Source organism: Lucilia cuprina, chromosome 4 (genome assembly GCF_022045245.1).
Source record: "Lucilia cuprina isolate Lc7/37 chromosome 4, ASM2204524v1, whole genome shotgun sequence".
Taxonomy (NCBI): domain Eukaryota; kingdom Metazoa; phylum Arthropoda; class Insecta; order Diptera; family Calliphoridae; genus Lucilia; species Lucilia cuprina.
In genome coordinates, this window is record NC_060952.1 from 21,820,325 (window position 1) to 21,846,405 (window position 26,081).

The window sequence follows — 26,081 nt, forward strand, 5'->3', positions numbered from 1 at the left end:
TGTAATCTTATCCAAATGGTCCTATTTCTGTATCCATTTTCAAAAAAAAAAAAAAAAAAAAAAAATCACTGGTAAAAAACGAGAACCCTTCCTATTATTATTTTTCTCCTGTGCAGTACATTAAAACGCATCGATTGAGTCGTATTCGTACATGCAATTCATGAAAATACTCTTTCTATGAACACTCTTATGTATGTATAAACATACATAAGTATTTATTTTTTTGTAGACCTGTGTAAAAAAAATTTAAATACAACAAATGGGTGTCAATTTATTGACAGAATTACATACATATGTATGTATAAATAAAAAAATTTTGCAAATTTTCGATATGTTTTATTTTTTTTAATTTTTTTTTGTTCTGGTATGCTGCTAGGGTGAAATATTGGACCATTGTTTAAAAAAAGCATATGTGTCAAATTTTATCAGATTATTTTGAAAGTTGTGACCTGTATATTGTGATTCCAAATTATCGACAAATATCAGGTCGACTTAGAAAATTTGATTTGAAAATTGATTACAATACAAAATGTAAAACAGTTATAGAGTATATATATATATATATATATAATATATATATATATAATATATATATATATAATAAATAATATATAATAAAATATATATATATAAATATATATATATATAATATAATATATATATATATAATATAAAATAAATAATATATATATATATATATATATATATATATATATATATATATATATAATATATATATATTAAAAACAAATAGTAAAGTATAGTCGGGCATGCCCGACCATTTAATACCCTACAACATGAGTATATTTTTAAAATTTTTACTTTTTATAAAGAAACTTTTATTTGGAATATTATTCCAAAATATTTAAACAATTTATTGATAAAAAAAAAAACTAAAATTTCTAAATGAGGCTTCATATAGATCAAATATGGGCCCATCCTCGGGAAATTTGGGAAAAGGATATATTTTTAAATAAAAGTTAGTTTTCTTGAGTTTAATTACGACACAAATGGTTACAAGTTAATTTTAGACGTTTAAGACATTTTTTGAAGGGGGTTTGTATGGGGGCTTGGGTCAAATAAGGGCCAATCCTTACGAAAATCTGCAGTGTCATTTATACTTATGTAAAACTTATTTGTGCCAAGTGATAATAGAAAATTTGACGTAATTATGGCATAAAAAGTTTAAATCGGGATTTACGGTTGTATGGGAGCTAGGTGAAATAATGGACCGATTTCAACCATTTTCAAATTGCGGCCTGTACCTTGCGCACAAGGTTTACATGGACAGCCAGCCAGCCGGACAGACGGACAGACGGACGGACATGTCTTAATCGACTCAAAAAATGATTCTGAAACGATCGGTATATTTTAAGGTGGGTATTAGACCAATATTTTTGTATGTTACAAACATCAGCACAAACGTATAATACCCTCCCCACTATAGTGGTGTAGGGTATAAATAGTGTGGCTCCATTTAGTTTTTTATTATTTTAGAATTTGTATCCCCTCATAGTTTATATAATGAGCATCAAAGAAAATTTTCGGCAAGTGAAGTGTATTAGTAATTTAAATAATTTTTGTGAATGTGCGAGTGTATTATTTACAAAAAACTTCTATTACATTCCCTCGTACGTTTTTTTTCAGCTTCTTCCCAAGAAATAAATCAACTTGATTCAATCACTGCACATGAATGCATTTTATTGATTTTTTTGTTGTATAACAAATGAAGATGAATGAATAAAGAAAGAAATCCACAAAAAAATATGAATTTTATTTCATTTATTGTGGCATTGTCATACTCTAACTTAATAAAAGCAACAACAAATTATTATTAGCAAATGATATAAAAGTTGCAACAAAATGTTTGACTTACATAAACTAAACAACAATATAAATGTTCAGCTAACAATTGCACGGGTAAATGTTGCAACAACATAGTAAATGCAACAAATACATTTGTTTTCATTTAGTTTATTTTTTTCACTTTTTATTGGACAAATACATCCACATAATGATTGACTGACTCTAACTCTAATAAACCGACAAACGATCGTAAATATTATATCATATAAGAGAGACAATAATGTAAAGAAAATAAGTAAAATTTTAAAAAAATGTGTAAGTACATCAACATATTGGGAATCAATTGTAAAGAAAAATTCATTGTATCGATTGTAAATAAATATTTTTAGAGCATCTTGTGGTTGTTAGATTGTAATGATACATTTTCTTTTTTGTTTGTTTCTTGTTGTTAAAATTAGTATTTGTATTGTTATTGTTGTATGACAATAACTATAATGTTTATAATGATGTTGTTCTGCTTCAGTGGAACTTAAGAATGTGTGGCTCATTGTATTTATGTTTTCTGTTGTATGTTTAATCCAGTGAATTTTTATTTTTCAACAATAATCACTATTTTTATATTTAATGACTTGTAAACAAGAAGCAAATTTAGCAAAAAAGAAAAATTTAAGAAATAAAAAAATTTACTTGAGTATTGCTGATAATATGCACATACGTATGTAAGTAAATTTGTAAATGTTAGATGTCAAATGTATTGAAATTGGATACGTTTTTACTTTGATTGTGGCGTTAATGATCAAATATGTTTTTTACAAGGACTTTCTTTAGAAGCATCGTTTGTGAGGTTTACCTTAAAAGTAATCCTCGGGACATTCTAATGTACATACGAATTAAATTACTGTATAAACGAATTAAATTAAAAAAATATTTATAGATCAAATATATGTCGTATCTTATATACACTTTACATGTGTGCATAAAAACCAAAATATAATAGTCATAGAACGAATTTTTTTAAAAGCTGTTATTTAACCTTCTTTGGTAGTTGGTTCAAATTCTGTAACTGAATTTTCAAACAGTGGTTTTTGAAATGAAAAGTAGTTTGTGAAATTCAAGGTAAATTGGAAAAAAATAAAAAATTTTTGAATTTGCTAGGAAAAGAGGGCATAACATCATTTTCTGACAGAATTTTTTAAAGATAATTTGGTAGAATATTGCTTTTGGCCCAAGGACGAATGTCAATAAAGATGGTTAAAATCGGTCCATTATATCGTCTAGGGGCTCATAATTACGTTAAGTGCTTTATTATGTCAACAAAAATCGGCAAATCTTAGTTTTATAGAACTTACTTCGAAACAACATATTTTAGAAACAACATGTGAGTCTCTTGTAAAAAATATTTTTTTCGAAAATAAAGAGTAAAAATATTTATTATTTAAAAAATAATCCACATTTTAAACATACTGACTGGTATAGGGTATCACATGCCCGAGTATACATTTATACTTGTTTTTGGTTTTTTATGAAATTTTCGGAGGATGTCTCGTTTTTACTAATATTTTCGTTATTTATGAATCGATTTTGACGATTTTAAATAGAAAACTTCACTAAAGTGTTAAAGATTTGGTTCCCAAAGATAACTTGGGTCTTCAGAAAATTTATTTTAACAAACAAGCGACTTCGCTAAATATAACAGCCTGTTACAATTTTGAAAACAATTTTCACATATGGAAAAGTTGAAATGCATGTAAAAATAGATTCCACTTATAGCAATTTTGCGATTACTCCGATTTTTATAATCAGCTCTTATGTCCTTATAAAAGGACTTCGAAGTTTAAAAGACTTACAATTTCAATTGGTATCAAATGAAAGATGGGAATCTGTACATTCTATCTATATTATATACTTGACTCACTTAGAGTAAAAAACGAAAAAGAAATTAAATTTAAAAAGGTCTCATTTTCGATATAAAAACTTTTAACTAATTTTTTGTGAAAAATTTTCTTTAAGATTTCCTTTTTTAAACCTGATGAGTTGAAATAAATCATATTATTTTGAAGTAGAGGTTCAATTCAATTATATTCAATTTATATTAATTAATATTAAGCAGTTTAAAATTTAAAGTCCTCTTAAAGGAGCATAACAGTTTCCTGTACACATAGATTTTTTTATGTGTAAAAATTACTGTTCCACGGTGTAACAATTAGGAACTGTATATACATTAAATTTTTAAATTTTAAATTAATTTTGAAAAAAAAATCTTTTAGAATTTCAATTGTATTTGTATTTTTTACAGTGTGATATATAAAAAAATATAAAATATATAAAAAATTAAAGATATTGATTTTTTTAAACTTAAGCTTTTTTGGATTTCATATCAGGATATTTGAATTATAAATTTAAAAAAAAAAACTTGTTATAGATTACAAAATGTATCAAAGGTTTAAAAAATAAATTTTGTTTGGATAACTCTATTAATACCAAGGATAATAATTAATTTGTTTTAATTATTTTAAATTATTAATTTCATGTAAAGATTTCAAAGAAAATAGGTAGATAAATTTATTTTTATTAACTATATTAACCCGCCTTAGTCAAATGAAACTTTAAACTATAACTGACTAGATTAGTTCATTTAAACAATTAAATACTAATTAAGGGAACAAAGCAAGCGTAAGCAGAACAAGTTAAACAGAAGTAATAAAAAAGTATATTTTTACCAAGTACTTAGTTGGTTTAGACACGTTTTCACCTTGACACCTTGTAATATTAAACCCAGTAACTGTAATGTTTTAAAGTCTCAATGTTATCTAGTGATTATAGATGTGAGTATAAAAATAAAATAATAATAATTAAAAGAACTTGTTGAAATCAAATAATATCAAGATATTTTTGCACTTGAATACCACTAAAACCGAAAAAAGTGTTGTAAAAGAACAAAGAGCTCATATTAATTTATGTTCTCATATTTATTTATATTGTTGTTTGTGAAAAACTAAATACAATAAAAACTCATTAAAAAGCTATGTTTTAAAAAATATCGAAATATTTATATTAATAAGATAATAATAAAGTCGGGAACGGAGGCTATTTTCAAATTACGACCTATCATCAAGGAAATCGGCAGTGCCATTTTGATCCCTTTTGCTGATTTTTGTTGAAAACATTTAACATAGTTATAAGCTCCATTATTTTGACTAGGCGAAATAATGGATCGATTTTACCTAATTGGCCGATAGGCTTCATCCTTGGGGTTTTGGGTTTTCATCTAGAAAATCATTTTTGATGTAAATCATTATCACAGATTTTACCTTTTACTTTATTTGAAGCCAATAATAATAATAATTTAAGTCAAAAGATTCGACTTTGATAAATTTAGCGGTATTACTGGTTATATTAAATTATTTTCAGTCTAAAATAATCCCTTTTAATCGTTTTCTCTTCTAACATTTTAATAGATGTGCATGTGTTTTCTAATTTGACATTACATTTATTGAAAAATTTAACAAAACTTTTACTACTTTTGGTTCAATTTAACAGAAATTCATTATTTGGTCTTTAGAAACTAAGCTTTTAAGCTTAATGTAAATGATTTTAACTAATACACACTCACTTACGGTCATATATACATAGATATACAAAACCCTCAAACTCCCACATATTTTTTACGCTTTCACACATATACTCAGTAAAGGAAAGTGGAAATGTTATATCCTCATGGACATAGTCACACTCTGTTTAGTTATAGCTAATGGAAAAGTTGTAAAATGTCCTTTTTTCATATAGTAACATAAACAAGCCTGTATGAGTGTTGAGTGTATATTTAAACTTTATATATTCTGTTGCTTATATGTATAGCATACTTTCGTGCGTACATATGTATATTTTATATATAAATTTCTGTTGATGTTGTTTATTATGTGTATATTTTTGTACTTTACCCTTACATAGATTTAGTAAAGGCACACAGACAAACATTATAAAGTTTAGTTTCGAAAATTGTTGGGTTTAAATCACTTTTATGTCAACAGTAACTTGTTACTTAATTTTCTTCCTTTTTAACAGATTTCTATTGTTGTTTTTTCTATTTATATGTATGTACATATATATGCGTATCTACAATACAATGTGTTTTTGGTCAGTAATTTTAGTTTATTGTTAGCTTTAGATTATGCATGTATTTATATCATCATTTTTATTTCCTTTACCTTCGTGATAAAGGATAAATTTTAGCTTGCCATTCCGTTTGTAAATTCCTTTTATTATAATATAATTTTCTGTCCCGATAAAGTATGTAAATGTAAATATATTCCGAGTCCTTACAGAATATGCTATATTCGTCTGTTTGTTGAATACAGTTTTCTAAAACCCCCGATAATTTTGTGATCCAAAACGTGAACAAATTTATTAGAATATAGCCGAATATAGAACTCCTACTTCTTCAAATGATATTTATCATAAAAACGTGGGATGTTTTCAAAATCATTTCGTAAACTAAAAAGAAATAATTTTTTTAAATCTCTTTTGATTCTACTGCCGTATAAATATCACAATAATGATATAAACATGAGGTTTTACATTATATATATGTCTCTGTGTGAGTATCTCAATAACTGTGTAAATGTCTAAATGTATGTATTTATGTTGCTAATACTTTAGTTATCAACAAAAACAAAGAAAGTTTTAATTGGCTTTCCGGAAGTTTGTGGTTTTATATTGTAATCTTCAATAAGATTTTATTTTGTTTACATGGACGCTTGTATTTATATTTGTGTTATTCCTTTTTATTTTTATTTAAAACTAGTTAACATTATGTCTGTCTTGCGTATTAAACTTTTCCATTTATATACTTTTTATTATATTTTAAGAACTTAATTGTTTAGAAAAACACCAACAGGGTTTTAATAGAATGTTAGGTTTTTAGGGAAAAGTTTGAAAATATACTGACATTTTTTAAAGTTTTTATAATATTGAGAATTAGGAAGTGTATTTTTTTTATTAATTAGATTAAAATACTCCAGGAACATACATATACAGCCAATTTACTTAGAATGTCCTTTTTAAAAAATATACATATTTCGAAAAATAAGTTATTTTGGCTGATTAGACTTTTAGTAGACAACGATATGTTTAAAGTTTAATGATTTATCGTTAAAGATTTTAAAATTAACAACTAGCAGGAAATTTATAAAATTAATCCTTTTTATCATTTGTCAGCACTTTATAGCCGACCAACTGCATTATCAACTATACAATAAACTCAAAATTCTGAGTTTTCTATGATAGATGACTTGTTTTAGTAATTTAATGAGCCTTAAAAATTAATTAAGAAACTTTAAAATTAATGAAATTTGCATAAAATAATATGCCTGAGGAGAGAAATTCAAATATATCAATACATAGTTAATAGTCCCCAAATCAAAATAAATTTTAATATTAATGGATTTTTATTCAAGTCTGTGTGAACGTTTTAAATGAATCTCTGCTTTGGTTTTTTAACATTTCGCCTGTAATTAAAATTTTAATTTATTTAAATAAAAAATGACACTTTTTATTGAAGTATTTTGTTATTTAATTACAATAGCAAAAAAACAGTGGCTAATTAATTTAACACATACGTTCATTCATTCAGCACTTTTGTTAAAAATGTGATGTTGTTCTGCTAAATGATTATAATCGACACTATTTTTTAAGCTGTATGTAAACAGATACCAGCGAATGATACTCGAACAATGAGAACAACAACCACATCAATAACAAAAGCTGGCAACAAAAGTCAAATGACAAACTTAATACGTTTAAAGAATAAAAGCCATAAAAACACCAACCAACAAGTACAAAAAAATATTATGTATGAAAATAGCAGACACAGACAGACGGACATAGAGAAAATAATTCAAGTATAAAGTGTCATATTGACATTTATTTGATATTGATATGTTACTGTCAAATGACTAACAATGACCCAATCAAGCAGCAACATCAATAGTAATTTCATCAATAACAATCCATAATCGGGATTGTTGGCCAATACATACAAACATCAATAGACTGAAAGAACAAAAAAAAAAAAACGAAACAAACACTTTTACACTCACAATACTCACTCTCTTTCTCGAAAACACAATAGTAAAAGATAGAAAAAAATAAAATAAAATTAATGACGCGTAACTAACGTTATTGAAGATTGTCATATAAGTTCAAAATCAACATCATCATTAACATTAAAAGGAGAGCAACGGCAGCAATAATATACAGGCAACACATAATGTGACACAGACATGAAACGATGATTAAAATAGTCAAACAGTATGTGTGAAAAAATAACAATATAAACGGAATTGTGAATCAAGTTAAAAGCCACAATATCACCAATAATACGAGAATACAAATGCCAACACAAACATCAATGACAATAATGCTAAAAATAACAACGAAATACATTATAATAAAGTGAAACTGTAGCAATAGTAATAATAAGGATGTTTGAAACCAAATACATTTATCTGACAAAATTTTGAAGTATAATTAAAGTATGCGAAACATAATATACATATGTACATGTGTAGATATTTGTGCACATACATATATTTGTTAGGATGTCCCGTTGAGCACTTTTTTGGATAATATCTCTCATGAAGCGTATTTATGTATTTAATACGAGAAAAATGTAAAAAAAATAAAGGCCGTCAGTACCCTATCAGCGATTGAAAACATTGATCGCAAAACGACTTTCAGTGTACTATAAATGTATTCAAATCTAAAAATGAGCTAAACCAAACGTCAAATTATTTTTTTACATTTTTCTGTATAAAATAAAATTTATGACAAAGCGAAAAATAGAATGTCTCTGAAATTTTTAAACCCATTTTTAAATTATCGAAGATCGTTTATTTTTCACAAATTACACAAATTATACAGATTTTCAATCGCTGGTAGGGATCTGAGATTTATTTTTCCATGTTCAGTAAATTAATACGCAACGATTAGAGGTATTCATTCATGAAATTCTTAAAAAGGCTTGGGACACTTTAATGTATGTATGTACATATGTATTAATGTATCTTTGCGGTGTATAAAATTGTTCATAAATTGATGCAATATAATTTTCAGAACATATAGACAGCGGAGTAGATTATGTTATGTCCGTTTGTATATTTGTCAAGAACAATATATATTCTATGATCTTGAGAAGTTTTATATATTTAAAAATATTATGATGTCGTTTCAAAATTTGTAACATAAATTTATTTTATTCTTAGTTTTTTCCATGATTACTTTTTTCAGATACTGTATACATACTTATTCCTTTGTTTCTAGATATATTCGTAATAAAAATACATTATAATTTAAATAACGTGTGCAAAGAAAAGGTATGCATATGTGTGTCGTTGGAATGTTGACATGTATGTATTTAACTCATAAAATAAAAATAAAATTTTCATTACGTATACGCACCGAACAACACAGCATCTAAAAAATAAAAATAAACTTATACCAAAATTCTTGTTAATTTTTGCTGATTTAGCTTTATCGAACTTAAATGTTTGACAAATATCTTTGACAATTGTTTCAAATTTTCTTACACTTAACTATACATTTATAAATGGAGTATGTAGAACTGATGAAGAAATATCTTTCAATAATTGTCTATCTACTACATGATGCCTGTAGCCAATGCAATGGATTCAATACGAACATATTCGTTTAAAGATATGAGTATGAACACATATGTCGAGTTATGTAGATGTGGATAAAACAAAACCACAAAATACTAAGAATATCTTGACTAAGCAGCTTTATATACATATACATATACGTGTACGCTACGTATAAGTACACTCCCTTCTTCATTTATCTTATATTGAGTGTCAATTGTACATGAATACAATTCAGTTTATTTGAGGTTTTATTGACATACCAGAAAATAATGTCATAGATTATGTCAAAGATTTCATGTAGATTTTGTGTCATCTAAGTCAGAAATTTATATTTTACTTATCTCTTAGCTCTCTTGTAGGTTTGAGGACAAAGATCTTGAACTGAAACTGTTTTTTAAATTAATATTTGGTACAATAAACACACATATTACTGCTACTTATAAGAATGTTAGGAATATAAAGCATTAACACAAGCTTTAATACTTATAAAATCGATTTAATCTATAAATGTTTGTATTTGTATTAAAATACCAACCACAAAATTTTAATATTTAATTAAACATTTTAAAATGTCTATTTTTAGCAATAAAAGTCTAACATTTTAATTTCGTTTACTCTCCACTGAAATTAGCCATAAAACAACCTTTATAATGAATATGAAAATATTTTATTTCTTGTTGTTTTTCTGAGGAATGTTTTTATTTTAGTTTCACTTCCTTTTTCCTTTTTATTTAAATATATATAAAAAGGACTAAAATAAATTATGTTGTGGATAAATCTATGGTAACCTAAAAATGTATGTGTGTGTGTAAGTGGGAAAGTTTGTGTTTGTAACGTAATTATAGTGATGAAGGTTCAAGTGATTCATTTTCCTTGTTATTGGTTTTCGTAACAATATTTTACACACACTCACATACACATACGCATATCATAAACAAAAAGGACAATTTTTAGTGAAACAAGAATACTTTAAGTAAAATTTATTGACATTTACATTTTCACATACCCATTCATGTGCGAACATACTCGCACAAAATCGTTTATAATTATAGTTTATATTAGTTAAAGTTCACTTTAGGATAAAACACTGTGAAACCTTAGAATATGGCGACATTTAAATTTAATATTTTCCATATTGTGTAGATGAAATTAATACAGAACTAGTGAATATTTAAAGTAAAAATAATTTCGATAATTTTTCTTTTAATTTTCCATTTCTTTTTTAAAAAATTTTAGATTATATTCACTTATGAAACATTTGCTATTTTCCTTATTTTAATATTATTGATGAATTTCCTTTTTTTACAAAAAATTTCTTGTTAGATAACAATTTCCTTAAATTGCTTTTTTGTTGGGCATTTTCTTTTTGTTATATTTATAGAACATTTTAAATAAATTTTCTTTTTATGTGTATAAAAGATAGTCTATCAATTATCATTCTATAAAACAATTAAGATTATTTTTTTTAATAAAATACTTTTGATAAATTTGCTTTTTATAGAAAATTTTTAATAATTTTTTTTTATTGTTAACAAATGTTTTATTTGTAAAACACTTTTAATACATTTAATTAAAAGAAATTTTCAACATATTTAAGCTTATTAATAAACCTTTTAAATTATTTTTTAATATAAAATTTTTGAAAAAAAAAAATTATTTTTACAGAAAAAAATTAATATAAAATTGTCTATTCATGAAACTACTTGATTCAAACGATATAAAGTGTAGTTTATATGTATTATAATATACGTATATTTATATATATGTATACACTGTGTGTATATACTAGTATTATAAAAGATCTTATAAATGAGCTGTACAGTGACACCAACAGTTTGCGGTTGTTGCAGTGGTAGTTTAAGTCTATGAATATTAGTTATTTTAACATATACATATGTGTGTGTTGAGTGTCCTTTATATACATACATGTGTGTTAGTATTTTATAATAGAACATATGTTAAATGGTCCCTTTTTGCTTGTCGTCATTATTATTTCTGTTGTTTTTTTGTTACTGCTACTGCTGCTGCTGCTGTTCACTTGCACACGCTCCTCTTGATGATGTTGTAAATTTCTTACATTGTAAAATATAGTTTCAGTTGTTTTTACTATAAACAGACATCATGTTGTTGGTCGGAAAACTTAATTAGAATAGAAGTTAATAAAACGTAAAATGTTTGAATATAAATTAATGTCATGTTCTTTTCTTTTGTTTAGTTTTCTTTTTCTTTTCGTTTATAAATTAAAAACAATAGCATCATTATCTCTTGAACTTAGTTAATCTTAAGTACTTTTATATTTATAATACAATATTATAATGTTAAGTTTAAAGATATTTTGAGGTTTTTACTAAAGGAATTAATTAAGGTCAAATATAAATATTAAAAAAAGTTTGTAGTTTTTCCAGTTTAGTTGTTATTTTCAGTTACACACACAAGAATAAAGTGTTACATTTAACCTATTAAACTTGGTAAAGAAATTTTCAATATAGTTTTTGAGAATTTACCTAATGCAATTTTTTTCACATTTCCTTTTACTTACAGTATTTTTAAATTTGATTTCCTCTGCCAAATATTTAATACATACAAGTAATTGCTTTTCTGATTTTTCTATGATACCCAAACATATTTTTTCTTTGTTAATACGAAAATTTATTTATCCATATCGTTTATATTCAACTAAAATCAATATAAAAAACAGAAAACAAAATGGAACAAAAAAGTCTTTAGGAAGCACAAAAATGTCAACATATAAACCTCGTAAATAAACAACACCTAATAAAAATCCTAACATCTGACTCTGAATTTCAAACAGAACCAACTGATAAAAAACATGTTAGAGAGCTTTATTCGGTTGTGTCGAATCTTATATGCTCACCATCATATCATCGATCGAAAATTTAACAAAAATTTATCCATGCTTTTTTTTGAAAAATTGGAGTAGAGCAAGTAATAGATCGATCTTTATACAATTAAGAAGAAAGGTCTATTATAAAATTAAGTTGGTAAAATATATTCTTGCTATAGTCCATTTGCAATACCAGACAAACTTAACCTATAAGGAACATTTGTGGACATTTTAAGCTGTCTTGCTTTTAATAGACATGGCAGACAATCACATTCGAATCTAATAAGGGCCCAGAATAAATACTTTTTTAAGTGTGTTACAAATGTAATGATAAAAGCAATATACCTCCATTTTTCTTGCTGGTGGGTATAAAAAACATTTTGAAAAAGAGCAAGATAGTATGAATAAAAACAAAAAACTAGCTACTAAAGAACAAATAGAACAAACAGCAGTAGTCCCTCTTTGACACATGTCCCTAACAAACCATTATGTGATGTATCACAGCTTTAAACATGAATCTACAGGACATCCAACAACGATATGACACTCATTCTAACACAATGCATACATGCAAAAAAAGCAAATAAACAAATATGTATGAATGTTTTTAGTATAGGTATAGAAAATGACAGAATCTAAAGGTATGATATCAATGCTAAATTTTTAAAAATTTGCTTTTTTAAGTAACCGTTACAAAGACTTAATATTAAGTTGAAATCTCTTTATTAGTTTAAGGAATTTCACTCCTTTTATACTCTGACATATCTATAGCAATATAGGCATGTATGCCAAAATGTATACATAGTGTAGTAGATACACGAACTGGGCTAGTTAGAAAATATTTGCTATTGTGTATACAGCAAAAAAAAAACTCTAAGAAACTGTCAAAAAAATTTCAATTTTACACCATTAATCAAACACGATTACAGGTTAAAGGACACTATACAAAAAACTAAAATGCGCAAAATTATACTAAAAAGCTTAAATTTTCGAATTAGTTTGGAAATTTTTGATCAATGTGAAAAGAATTTACAACAGTGGGATCATCAGGGAAACCGCTAATATGCTCTAAAAAAAGTGTTTTAAGCGCTAAAAATATGCAATAAAAACTCAAAAAAGGGGCTCAAAATTTTTAAAATATATACTCTGAAAATAATTTTTTAAAATTGAAATGCTCAACCAGGCCGAAAATGTAATGAAATATTCAATATTTAATGTGACATATCATCCTACAAGATTAGTTTAAATAACTACTTTGTTTGGGGGGAGGGGGTCACCGGACATATGTAAAAAATTGTATACTGGGTATAGCTAGCGGGACTATGTAGTACTTAAAGGAAATTGTATAAGCTTTCTTCTAGGCAAAAAAGAAGGCTTAAGAAAATAAAGAATAAATATATAAAATTTTTGAACTCTTCTCCAAAATATTTTATATGAACAAAAGGTGTCAACTTACACTCATTTGAATAAAACCCTGTAGGACAGCATTGATCCCTTTTTAGTCCGACAGTTCTTGGCCGATAAAACTGAACATTTGCATCTGGCATACTATCCAATAGTACTTTGTGCAAATGTTTTAAGTATGGTCACTTGACACGAAATTGCCCATATACAAATGTACATATGAATGTTTAAAAAATTTTTTAATAATCTTTTGTTGTTTTTTTATAAAATATTAGCTTTAATATTTTATGAAAGCTTTTCTTTTATAAATAATTTAGTATTTGTTTTGGATTTAATTCAATAAATAAATAAAAGGGAATTTTTTGTATATTATAATAAAAATATTTTCTATTATAACTTTTCATCAATAAATTTCTCATAAATATTTTTTTATTCTCTTCTTTGAATTTATTCTTTTTTTTGCAGCATTAGCTATAAAACTGAGATAACAAATTATAATGCCCATAATCAATTTGCTAATAAAAATACGAATGCATTCAAAACACAATCACCAACATTAGCTGAACGTTTAGAAAAATTCCGACACAAACAGCAGCAGTTTCAGCAATTCGAGCAAGAATCTCAACAACTACAGCAATACCCAGAGCTTGATGAAAGCTTATCATACAATAATTTTTCGTCATCAGTTTATGGCAGTAATAAAAGTGATTCGAACGAAGACTCAACACAGCAACGTAATCAGCAATTCGAACAGTCAGGGTCATTATTAGAGCGCAATTTATCAGCTGAACAAATACTTCAAAACAACAACTGCTACAACAAAAATCTTATTAATTATTGTACTGCAAATATTGATGAGAGTATAGCTGAACATAAAGTGATAGAAGAAAAATTATCAAATAATCCCTCCAGTAATAGAAATTGTATAGAATATCAACATCAAACAGAGTTCCTACAGCCACAAGACGTTGAAAACGTTGTTAATGAAACCGATCTAACGCCTGTACCAAAAACAACGAAAGTAAAACGTGTAGTTGTTCGCAAACGCATCATACGCAAATCCAAATCAAGAGATTTCGACGACGACGTTAAATCGGAGTTACCAGAAACAACGGTAAAAAAACTAGCAACCCGCCAAAAAACTTTGTGGTTAGATAACTATTTGAATAAATTCAATAATCACAAAAACAAAGACACCCTCAACGTCGAAAATGCAAAGTTAGCTAAAACTTTACAAACACCAAACACTTCGAACATTCCAAATTTAGCAAGCGAGAGCAGAACAACTAGAGACGGCTTCATCATGGGCATGTTGAGGACTATGAAATTGAAAGAGCGCCTGGCGATAAGTCTGGGCGCCACATTAATATTACTCACCCTTCTGTTGGTGGTTGATGTACAAATGGATTTTGGTGTTACAAATCGTCATTTGTTGCCATCTCAACACGATGCGATTCAACATCAGCGTTTTCGTTTCGTAGACGATGATGGCGGCACAGGGGTACTAAGAGATTTTAAACGAAAGTTCCTGCAGAAGAGGTGAGTTGTAATTATTTGTTTTGCTGTAATTAGTTAATATGTCTTTGCTACCAGATTTTGATCAAAATAAGATCTTTTGAAAAATAAGTTCCCGAGGAGTATGTTGCCGCACCTATACACATGCAAAAGAGAATATGCTCTCAGGGAATTATTGTGAATTATTGTGTATAATACCATAGCACTACCTTGGATTCATAAATACCTTTTTTTTAAGAAAATTTGGTGAAGAAACTTCCCGCACCGAATGCAATTTCTGAAATGCTTTTGTTTGGTATTATTGCAAAAAAATTACAATTTTCACATAGAGTTATGCAAAAACGACTATTAAGTTAATAACGGTTGTTAAAAACTGTTTTCATATGGAAAAACTTTTTCCGAAAAAGTATGTAGTAAAACCTTCTTTACTGTAATGGGAAGTTTAAGCAAGACTCCTAAAATATTCTATTGAATTCGGAGTTTTTTTACAATCTTATAAACCGATGTCTTCCGATCAAATGATTAAATTAGACAGTAGTATAGATAAAATTTCAAGTGGCTCAAAATTTGATTTTTTTTAAGAAAATTATTAAGTTTTTTTATATGTTTGCTATTTGTTTTTAAATTATGCTTAAACCCATAAAATATATACTATAAGAAACTAGAGAAATTAACCTATTCGACGGTATGTAAATTACCAAAACCTCGTTCGGTATATATTGTAAACTATAAAAAAGGTTTTGATGTGATGAAATGTTTCTTATTATGCACTGTGGTGTATAATCAAATTTTCTATAGTATACTTTGTGGCTCATTCCTTTATTAAACTTTTCTAATAATATCGTTAATTTAAAATATAAATTTTCTTAGTCTTTTCATTATAATTAAAACAACAATGTAATTATTAATACCCAAGCTCATTAAAAAGTGGCAAAAAATTTCCACAAGAACATTTCATTATCCCTTCTAATTGTCATTTTATTAGCCAAGAATAATCTTTTGTTTTAATTTGTTTGATAATTATAAAATTAACTTAAATATTAATAATATTTTTCTTCTTAAAAACACTTGTTACTTTCTATTGTTTTTTTTTTCTTTCATTTTTACAATATTCCTGCAACTTCCCCCATTAAAGTCAAAGAAATATTTTTATTATCATCCTTGCTTTCAACATTTGTGTTTTTTTTTCTTTTTCACAAATAGAAAAAAGTTTGTAAAAAGATTTACTTAAAGTTGTCAATACGGAAGTGTTCTACTAAGTAGTTTAAAACGTTTGCAAGAAAAACAATTCTTGTGACTTAAATTAAATGCTGTTATTTGCTTGGTTTTTTTCTGTTTTTGTTTAACAGAAAATCCCTTTTTTTTTTGAAACGAATGTAGTTAAGTTAACAATAGCAAAAGTATTAATAATAATTTTTATTGTTTTTTATGTGGGTAGAATGGATAAGTTTTCTGTTTTAATAACTTGCATTTGGTTATAATATGAAGAAAATACATATTGACACAATGCTAAGTTTCTGCTAATGGTTTCCAATATAAAATGCAGTTGGTAAGGGTTTTTTGTGTTTAGATTTTTTAAATCCTAGTTTAAGAAATTCCCAAAGTGAACTATTATTTACTTTTGTTAAACTCGTATCTTATTTTAGAAAGTGGGGAATTTTTTATACATTTTATTTTACGAAAGAATTTATTTAAAATATATTTATTTTATTTATCCAAAAAAAATTCTTAATTAGAAAACTTCTTCTGAAATAAAAATGATCTAAAGTTATTAGAATTTATCAAATATTCTACGAAAGTTTAAAATTTTTTACATATTTAAGGAAATAATACAAAATAAAATTTTCAATTTATTCTTATGAAAGAAGCTTTTCTAAATTGTTTTATAAAAAATAAGGCATTTTTTTAACAAATTTGTAGATTTCTAATTCACTTGAGTTTTCCTGTTAAAGAAACCCTGAGCAGTGCTTATAACGATTATACGAGGAACTCTTCACTTATTATTCATTAATTCAAATTTATGCACAATTAAGAGTCTTTTAACCTCAAGCACGTTCAGAAGTAGCAATTTTAATTTAATAACAAAAAATATATTACTTTTATGTAATATGATGTATTTAAGTAATTAGCATATAATTTTTCTTTATGAACTCCACTGTTTCTGATATAAATATTTATGTGTTCATACATTAGGGTTATAACCAAACTATAACCGCTTTGTATTATTTACAAAAACAGTTTTTTCCCCACTAGTTTGGAATCAATTCAGATAGAGTAGGAATATTTTGATTAATTTGAAAAGGTTTACATTTCAAAATAAATATTATAAACTATTTAATGGCGACTATAGACACAAAAAGGATGTTTCAGGGCAACCAAAAATAAGCTCTTAAAATATATAAAAATTTACCTTAAACTTCATTTTGATTTGAAAACTTTTTAAAAAAGTATTATAATATAACATGTTAATGGAGCACTGAGTAAGCAGAAAGACTAATAAATACAAAAAATAACTGTAGAGCCAGGTTAAAGCCCGGGAATGTCGGGTAAGCACATTTGTAACTAGTTAATTCTTCTCTAACAAAAATAATCAGTTATTCACCCCAAAAGTAAGTACTTCCATATTGCTCCAATATTACTTGCCTGATTAAAGGGTATGTAAAGTCTTTCCTGGGACATTTAACACCCAAACATATACAATTCTTTGCGTCGAACTGCGACTGACAGCTACGTAACGTCATATAAAAAAATTCAATATTTAATATAAGAAATATTTAATTTAAAAATTAAATTTAAATTAAAAAGGACAAAACTTATGTTTCGTACGCCAAAGATGATTTTTTTAACTTTTGTACAACGTGCATAAGTTTAATGTTTTGACTGCGACCGCTCTTATTTAAACACATACAGTAAACACGATCTGTCAGTTGCAGTTCGACGCAAAGTATGTATGTGTTTGGGCCTTTATTCTATATCAAACATGTTTGTTGTTCTTTTTAAAGTCGACAGATAGGACTTATGGGCCACACAAGGAATTTTATAAATAAAACTGTTTTCTCGCTTTAAAAGGGGTCGAATATGGCCACAAACAGCCCAACAAAAACTTGGTATTGTCTTTCAATTGTAATCACATACCTATTAATAACGTCTTATAAGATGTTATAGTCTGGCATGTCTGACCATATGAAATAAAAAAATATTTTCTAAAAGTAGGGTTATAAGCCTTATACCTTGATTTACGTTTACATTAAATATATAAACTAAAATGTTTTTAATTGATATTTTTATTATATTTTGCTCATTAAGAAAAAATCTTTTTAATATTTGTTATAACCCTAATATATAAGTTATACTATTATTATACAACCCATTATATGTATTTAATTAAATATTTAAATATTCCTTAACAAAAAAGCATTTTGTACAACATATTTTTTCTTTCTACTACTGAAATACAAAATATTTCACGAAAATATGAAATACTTGCTCGATTACATAAATACTAACAATCATGATAAAATATGGCATAATACAATTTCATATAATATTTCTTGTTGAGTAAATGTAAAAAAAACGCGGCCATTTTAAATGGCAGTCTGTCTAACGATTTATATGACTTCCTATTCTTTAGTATTTTTTTGTTCTTTCGCACTTTATTTTTAATTTTGTTGTTTTTTTACTTAAATACTTTTGCTGTTTACGCCATTTTGATGTTTTATAACACAACTTCCGTAACCGCATGAAAGACACCAACAAACCAGAGGAGGCATCACAAACGTTTAAGTAATTTTTAGAAAAAAGAAAAAATGAAATACGTAAGAAAAATTTAACATATGAAGTGAAGTAGAACGAGTTGAATATAAAATGCGAAAAAAGTTTAAGACAGTTTTGTTATTGCACACGTAGTTTATAGGTTGTTGCTGCTCCACTCTTCATGGTTGTAAAGTATAACGTGCTGCCAATACAAATTTCCTGCTGCTGTCTTTGATTTACACACATACACACACATGCAAACATTGTACATGACTTTTTATTTTAGTCCTGATTTTTAAATAACAATTGCTTTAAGACGTTCCTTAGTTGTTGGCTCGATTGCAGTTAAACAATAGTAGGGAAGGATTTACGGGTAAATTTTAAAGGCTCTTTATTAAAACAGAAACAGAAAACATTAAAAGAATTTTTTAAGGGCATAACTGATTTTATTTGAAATTTAAAACACTGAATCAATACCAGTCAACATTTTGAAATTATTCATCACAATTCTTTTAAAAGCGCCTTTATGAGCCCCTTTTCTGATAAATTTTCACTCAACTTTTACGAGTATTTGGGAATCATTTGGCATTATATTTCGACTCATACATAAGTACTTTTGAATCTATTATGAGCCAATTCTAAGTCTATTAAAAACAAGAAATATTATAGTGCGAGCTCCTAAATCTTATAATGTTCTATAAAATTGTTTTTTGTTTTTATTTCCAAACCAGTAACGAATTAGATATCAGAAGTAACCCATAGAATTGTATTTCCAATTTAGAACACATATAAGAAAGAAGTATAGCTTCTGTAAAAATTTTATCTGTCACGATTTGTTATTTTACAGCAGTCGGTTTATCTTTTATCAAGACTAATCAGTAGATCAGTATTGGCTCATTTTGTTTTAATGGTAAGGGCAATAATCATTCTTCCTCAGATTCTATATGATTGTTTTTAGATTATCTTGATATTTTAAATACTTCTGCTTTTGAAAACTTTCAACATTATTTACTCTTCAAAAGCCTTGCCCTCTTCAAGCAACCGGCCCTTGACCCAATGAGGAATTAATTATAACCTCTATGCATTAAGCACTACTAATGCTACTACTATCTACAGGCACCGGAAATAAGGATAATCATAATTCATAAGTTGTGTAGTGTTTGTTGTAGTTGTGCTGCAAACAACACACAACAAGCAGCAAGATATTCAACCAACCAACTAACTAACTAAACAGGCAGTCATTCTGCCAGCCAACAAACTATGCAATAGTCAAACAAACTGTTTTCTATACTGGCATACAAATGCATCTACGAACATACATAAGTATGCATGCATATATATGCCATAAAGGTGTTTATGGAAATATGTTTGGCAAACAAACAAACACACTTTCATATCCGTTTCATATACATCCATACATACATGCATACGTACATTGTAGTAGCAAAATGTAAATAGATTTTTGAATTGTGTACTGTAGTGAAAATAACTGTTTCATATACACACATACATAACTACATATATATGTATTTACCTATGTATATTGGGGCGATCTTGAAGTTCTAGTATAAAATTTATGAGGAAAAAATGCACAACAGCAACAACTACTGAACATTTAAGGAAAAACAGGCAACATTAGTTATGTTTCAATTTTATTAAAACAGACCGTTTGGTTGCCTTTTGAATTGTTGTTCATTTTGTTGGCTCTGTTTCCAGTTTTATTGTACATTCAATACAATTATGTTTTTCTCCTTTTTTTGTTATTTCTTTTAAAAAGGTAATTGTGACTCCCTGCCAGGAGTATTATATACAGTTACCACATGCTACATTATGCATGCTACAAATGTGAAGTTAATTTTTTGTTGTTGCTTTTCATTTTTCGTTAGTATTTCAATAATGAATGTGTGTTTTTTGTGTGTATTCTTTGAAATTTTCTTTTTCTAAATTGAATTACAACTTGTTTGTGCCGCATATTGAGGAAGGAATAAATAAGAAATATAAAAGTAACAGCAGCAGTAGCATAAAGAATGCAATATGGACTATAATAATAAAGAAAGAAACAAATAATGCAACGAGGGTAGTTGTAAGTCAAAGAAAAATTAAATATGGTGACTTCGGATTTTATAAAGTAAAAAACATGTAAGAAATTATAGCCGATCATATAACACCCTACTCCTGTTATAAAAAATATAATGTGATATAGTTTTCATAATACTGCATTTAAGTCGAATTGTACCTTGCCTGAGATAAATTAAAGTCATTTATTTTTGAATACAACTATGATCATTTAAGTCATATTTTGAAGAGGGCTTTATATAGGGGCTAGAGTCAAATGGGGCGCTTTAATAACAAAATTCATGAGAGTCATCAGGGATAATATAGAACTTGTTTTTGCAGCTTTTTGTAGAGATGTGAGCATATTAAACATAATTATGACAAATATCATTGAATTATCTTCAAAATTGCGACCTGTAGTTTAATCACAAGTTTTATGAATTTCGATTTAAAACAAATTTACAAAATATTTACAGAATTTTGTTTCGTATATTTCTATTTAAAGAATATTTGACCAAAATATAAAGAAGCAAATCTTCAATTTGCCAAACATTTTTCTTAAAAAAATCAAAATGGATAGTTCTTCAAAAAATTTTCTGTTTGAACAAAATTTTTATTTTACATTTTTTTCTTTTTTTTTTTTTTTTTGGTTTTAACAATTGATTTTTGCAAAATTAATGAAATTATGATAAAATATTTTATATTAAAAAAAAAATAAAAAGATAATGTCTTAAAAATTTTGCAAAATTAACAAATTAATTATAAAAAACTATATAAACAAATATGTTATCTTAAATTTTTGAAAAATTCCTTTCGGTCAAATTTGTTTTTAAAGAAATTTTTCTCTTAATAGAAAATTTGTTGTAATATTGTTGTTGATCAATACTAAAAATTTATTTTTTTACCCAGTCTTTATTTTTAATCTTACCTCGAACTTGAAATATACACTTCGTATATCATTGCATTGTATAATATTTGTGTCTGTCCTTCTCCTTATCGCTTTTGCTACATTTACTTTATATCAGTTGAATTTATATCTGTTTCTTTTTTTCGCTCTCTTTCTGTTTTACTTCAGGGATTTAATAGAAATTTATTTTATTGACCGTCAACAACAACAAAACCAGACAACACTATATAACCTCGAGCCGTAGACTTTTCGTAGTAAAATAAAAATAGAACTAACTAACTGAACAAGCAGCTCAAACGTCTTGATATAAATATTAAAAATAAGTTGGGGGAAAATGTAAAAAAAAACTAAAACTTAAAAGAAATAACAAACCAATGACTAACAAACCCAGTTTGAAGCAATTTTCCGTTGCAGTTAATAAAGATGTTTGTTGAACTCTACTTTTTTTGTGTGTTTATTTGTTGTAGTGACAGAAGGCAGCAAAAGAAGTGTCAGTAAATTGCAATGTATCGCAATGCCAAGATATAGAAAATAAAAAAGGCATAAACTGTAAAAAGTTTATAGACGTTGGGTAATAAGAAACACAGTAATAAGGTGAATATTTGAAATTATATTTCATTTGGGGTAAATAAACGCTTTATTGTCAAAAATGTAATTTGGTAAAAAAGTCTTAAATTTAGTAATGGAATTTTCGCAAAAAATTTAATAAGTTCTTGGTAAAGTATAGTATTTCTGAAAAAATTATCTGGCATTTTCTAATTGCAAAATTTAGCGATCATTTATAATAATAGAAAATTTAGAAAAGAATATAAATAAACAATTTCTATCAATAATTTTGAAATCAGTATGAATTTTACGATGTGTGTGAAAATTGGTCAATTAAAAATTTATTATACGTCTGCAGTACTTCAACGATTTTTGATAAACTGTGTGATAATTTATATAGACTAGACTATAGACTAGACTATAGACTAGACTATAGACTAGACTATAGACTAGACTATAGACTAGACTATAGACTAGACTATAGACTAGACTATAGACTAGACTATAGACTAGACTATAGACTAGACTATAGACTAGACTATAGACTAGACTATAGACTAGACTATAGACTAGACTATAGACTAGACTATAGAATAGACTATAGACTAGACTATAGACTAGATTATAGACTAGACTATAGAATAGACTATAGACTAGACTATAGACTAGACTATAGACTAGACCATAGACTAGACTATAGACTAGACTATAGACTAGACTATAGACTTGACTATAGACTAAACTATAGACTAGACTATAGACTAGACTATAGACCAGACTATAGACTAGACTATAGACTAGACTATAGACTACAGGATTTTGAGTTGACTGGTATACATTAATTGAGTGAAGAACCACTATTTTTATGCAAAACACCTGCCCTATTTAGTGGTATAGGTATTTGTATTACAAATTTTAAATTAAATACTGACACAAAATCATGCATAAATTGTTAAAATAAGTTTGTTATTAGTGCTTAGATAAAACATTTTTTTATATATCAACGGTTTTATTCATCTCTTTTTTAGTAGTATTTAACAGTTTCCAATTTTTATTATGTTTTTTAATTCGTTCTTACCCAAACACTTTTATTCACTTAAACAAAAATCTTTTTCCGTAGAGCCAAAGTTGCAATAAAGTTAAAATTAATATTTTCCCTTAACAAGAGTTTTATTTACTTCTACACAAAATTTTTAGTTTTTTTTTATATCTCTGGCGTATAATTTAACTACTCAAACTAATTTAATTTCATTCGAACGCACAGGCAAAATAATGAAGACTAAATTTTCCTTTTGTAAATACTCAGACGAACAGAAGTTTAAAAGTTTTATTAATTTTTATCATTTTTCTCTATATTTTTATTTTCTGTTTTTAGTAATTACTCTGGTTCAAAAGAAACATCAACGCCTCAAACAACACAACCGCGACCTGGCAGTGCAGCTGGTGGCAGTGCCGGTAGTCAAAGTGCAGGCATGATTGCTACCGGTTTTCAAGATTCAAATGCAAATGAAGTGCGACAACCGTTGCTAACGACAAAGAAACCAATACCACATGATCGTTTTGACGATTTGGTGAAAATTGTTTCTGATAGTCCGGGCAATTTGCAGTATGGTCATGTAATTGTTGATAGTGACGATGAAGGCGGCAGTAATCCCACGTTAGGTGAAATTCTGAAAATGAAACCAAGGTATGTTCAACGTTTACATAAAATTTTATGCAAAATTTATTTTTTCGTACATACTGAATTAAAACATACATTTTACGTTAGATATTGAAAAATAATGAAATAATTTTTTTAAGAGATTTCTTGTCCGGCTTTTGAAGACATAAAATATAAAATAAAAATATAAATGCAACTAACTCTAGTCAAAAGTCTAGATAAAAGAATGGGTTTAAACAGAAAAATCCATGCATAAAAATATAAATGTCTTACATTGTTCTAGGCAGTAAAAACATATTTTATTCATAATACTATGACCTGGTTCCAATCATTTTGTTGACATTTCTCAAAATTTCTTTTGTTTAAAGAGTATAATAAAAGTCGTTTTTCATTAAAGGTTTTATTTATTGAAAAGTTTGTCTCAAAATACAATTTAAATGAAATACAAAATAGCAAATTGAAATGAAAATCTAAAAAAAGACGAAAAATCTCTAAAAATGGAAATTGAGCATAATGTCATTTTATATTGAATGTGTTTCGTTAGAAATGGAAACAAAATCTGCATTCTACTTATAACAACGACGACATGTTTAGTGCACTTAGCAAAGACAACTCAGATGACATTCAAGATAGAGAGAGATATACTTAAAACAGACAATAACAGATAAATGTAGTATTGAAAACATACATATGTATGTACATAAATATATCCCGATGTATGCATACACACATTGATGTAACTGTGTACATAAAAATGAATGTTGAGATGCTATAATACTAATACATATTCAATGATGTGTTATAAAAATTTGTAGGTACTTATAAAACTGAGACAAATACATACAGATGTTTAGTTACATTTTTATATTTTGACTAAATAACGAGGAATCGAAAAAATATTGTGTTATGGTATCTAAGAATAAACCACATTTTTATTTAAGGTGGAAACATTTGAAACTTCCATTTGGGGCTATCCTATTGTGCAAGTATATCCGTGTACATACCTACACTGATATCTGTATCAGTTATATACAAATATACATACATATATAGAAAAACATTGTAGTATAAAAAAATGGGATTATAGCCTAACAGTATGCCCTTATATTTGTATTGAAATTGTATTTATATTTGCACTTTCAAACATACTCAAGCTTACATAAGCTCTTATTTTGTGCTTACATGCGTATGTATGTATCTATATGTGAGGGTGTGTGCCAACATTATTTCTTTTACTCATGAAAAATGTAGGATTTTATATAAACACAATTTGTATGACACGTCAATTGAGCGTAAATTTCAATAAAGCATTAAAAAAGATTTAAACAAATTTCATTTGAAATGTTTGCTGCACTCCATCTGAGATGAGTTCTAGTTGTGTATTTGCACAATTTTTTTTATGTTCTTTAACTATTCTAAAGAAGTATGTTTGTATGTAATGTAATCTTCTAAAAGATAAAGAAAATATTTGAGATATTCAATCGATCGTTTTAAACTGTTGATCGTTTAACAGTTTAATTTCGGTCGAATAATGTTTGATTGTTTGGATATTTCCGTATTTCAAATAACGATTAAAATGATTAGCTTTATTCAATTTACCAAATACTATATACTATCTTAACTATATCATATCTTAAACCGTTTTGTTTTTAGCAGAATATAGTTATACACAAATACTTAAACATTACACAGGTATTTTAGCAAGCACTGGTATGAAAAATAAATTTAACAAATTTTATGTTTTTGGTGCATAACTACCAAATATTTGATGAAAAAACTAAAACAAAAACATAATTTATATAAATATATTTTAAACTTAATTTTCCTCAAACATTTGTTAGATGTGAACGTATCTTAAGGCACGACGTGTATTAGTTTTTACCATATCATTGGAGCAATTATAATCAGCTGCTGAACTTGTTGAATAAA

General features: G+C 26.7%; 1 protein-coding gene and 1 long non-coding RNA gene across 2 annotated transcripts in view; one reads left to right on the forward strand and one right to left on the reverse strand.

Moving 5' to 3' along the window:
• Positions 1 to 23,855, reverse strand: part of LOC124419494 — a 38,264-nt gene extending 14,409 nt beyond the window's left edge. Inside the window, exon 1 of the long non-coding RNA XR_006940647.1 lies at positions 23,571 to 23,855. This is a non-coding gene — a long non-coding RNA (uncharacterized LOC124419494). The remainder of the gene's footprint in view (positions 1 to 23,570) is intronic.
• The window catches only part of LOC111675808 (homeobox protein 2), a 162,385-nt gene that overhangs the window by 74,806 nt on the left and 61,498 nt on the right, over positions 1 to 26,081 (forward strand). The window contains exons 6-7 of the mRNA XM_046949238.1: positions 14,182 to 15,255; positions 23,868 to 24,179. Of these exons, the coding sequence (XP_046805194.1) occupies positions 14,182 to 15,255; positions 23,868 to 24,179 (1,386 nt within the window). The remainder of the gene's footprint in view (positions 1 to 14,181; positions 15,256 to 23,867; positions 24,180 to 26,081) is intronic.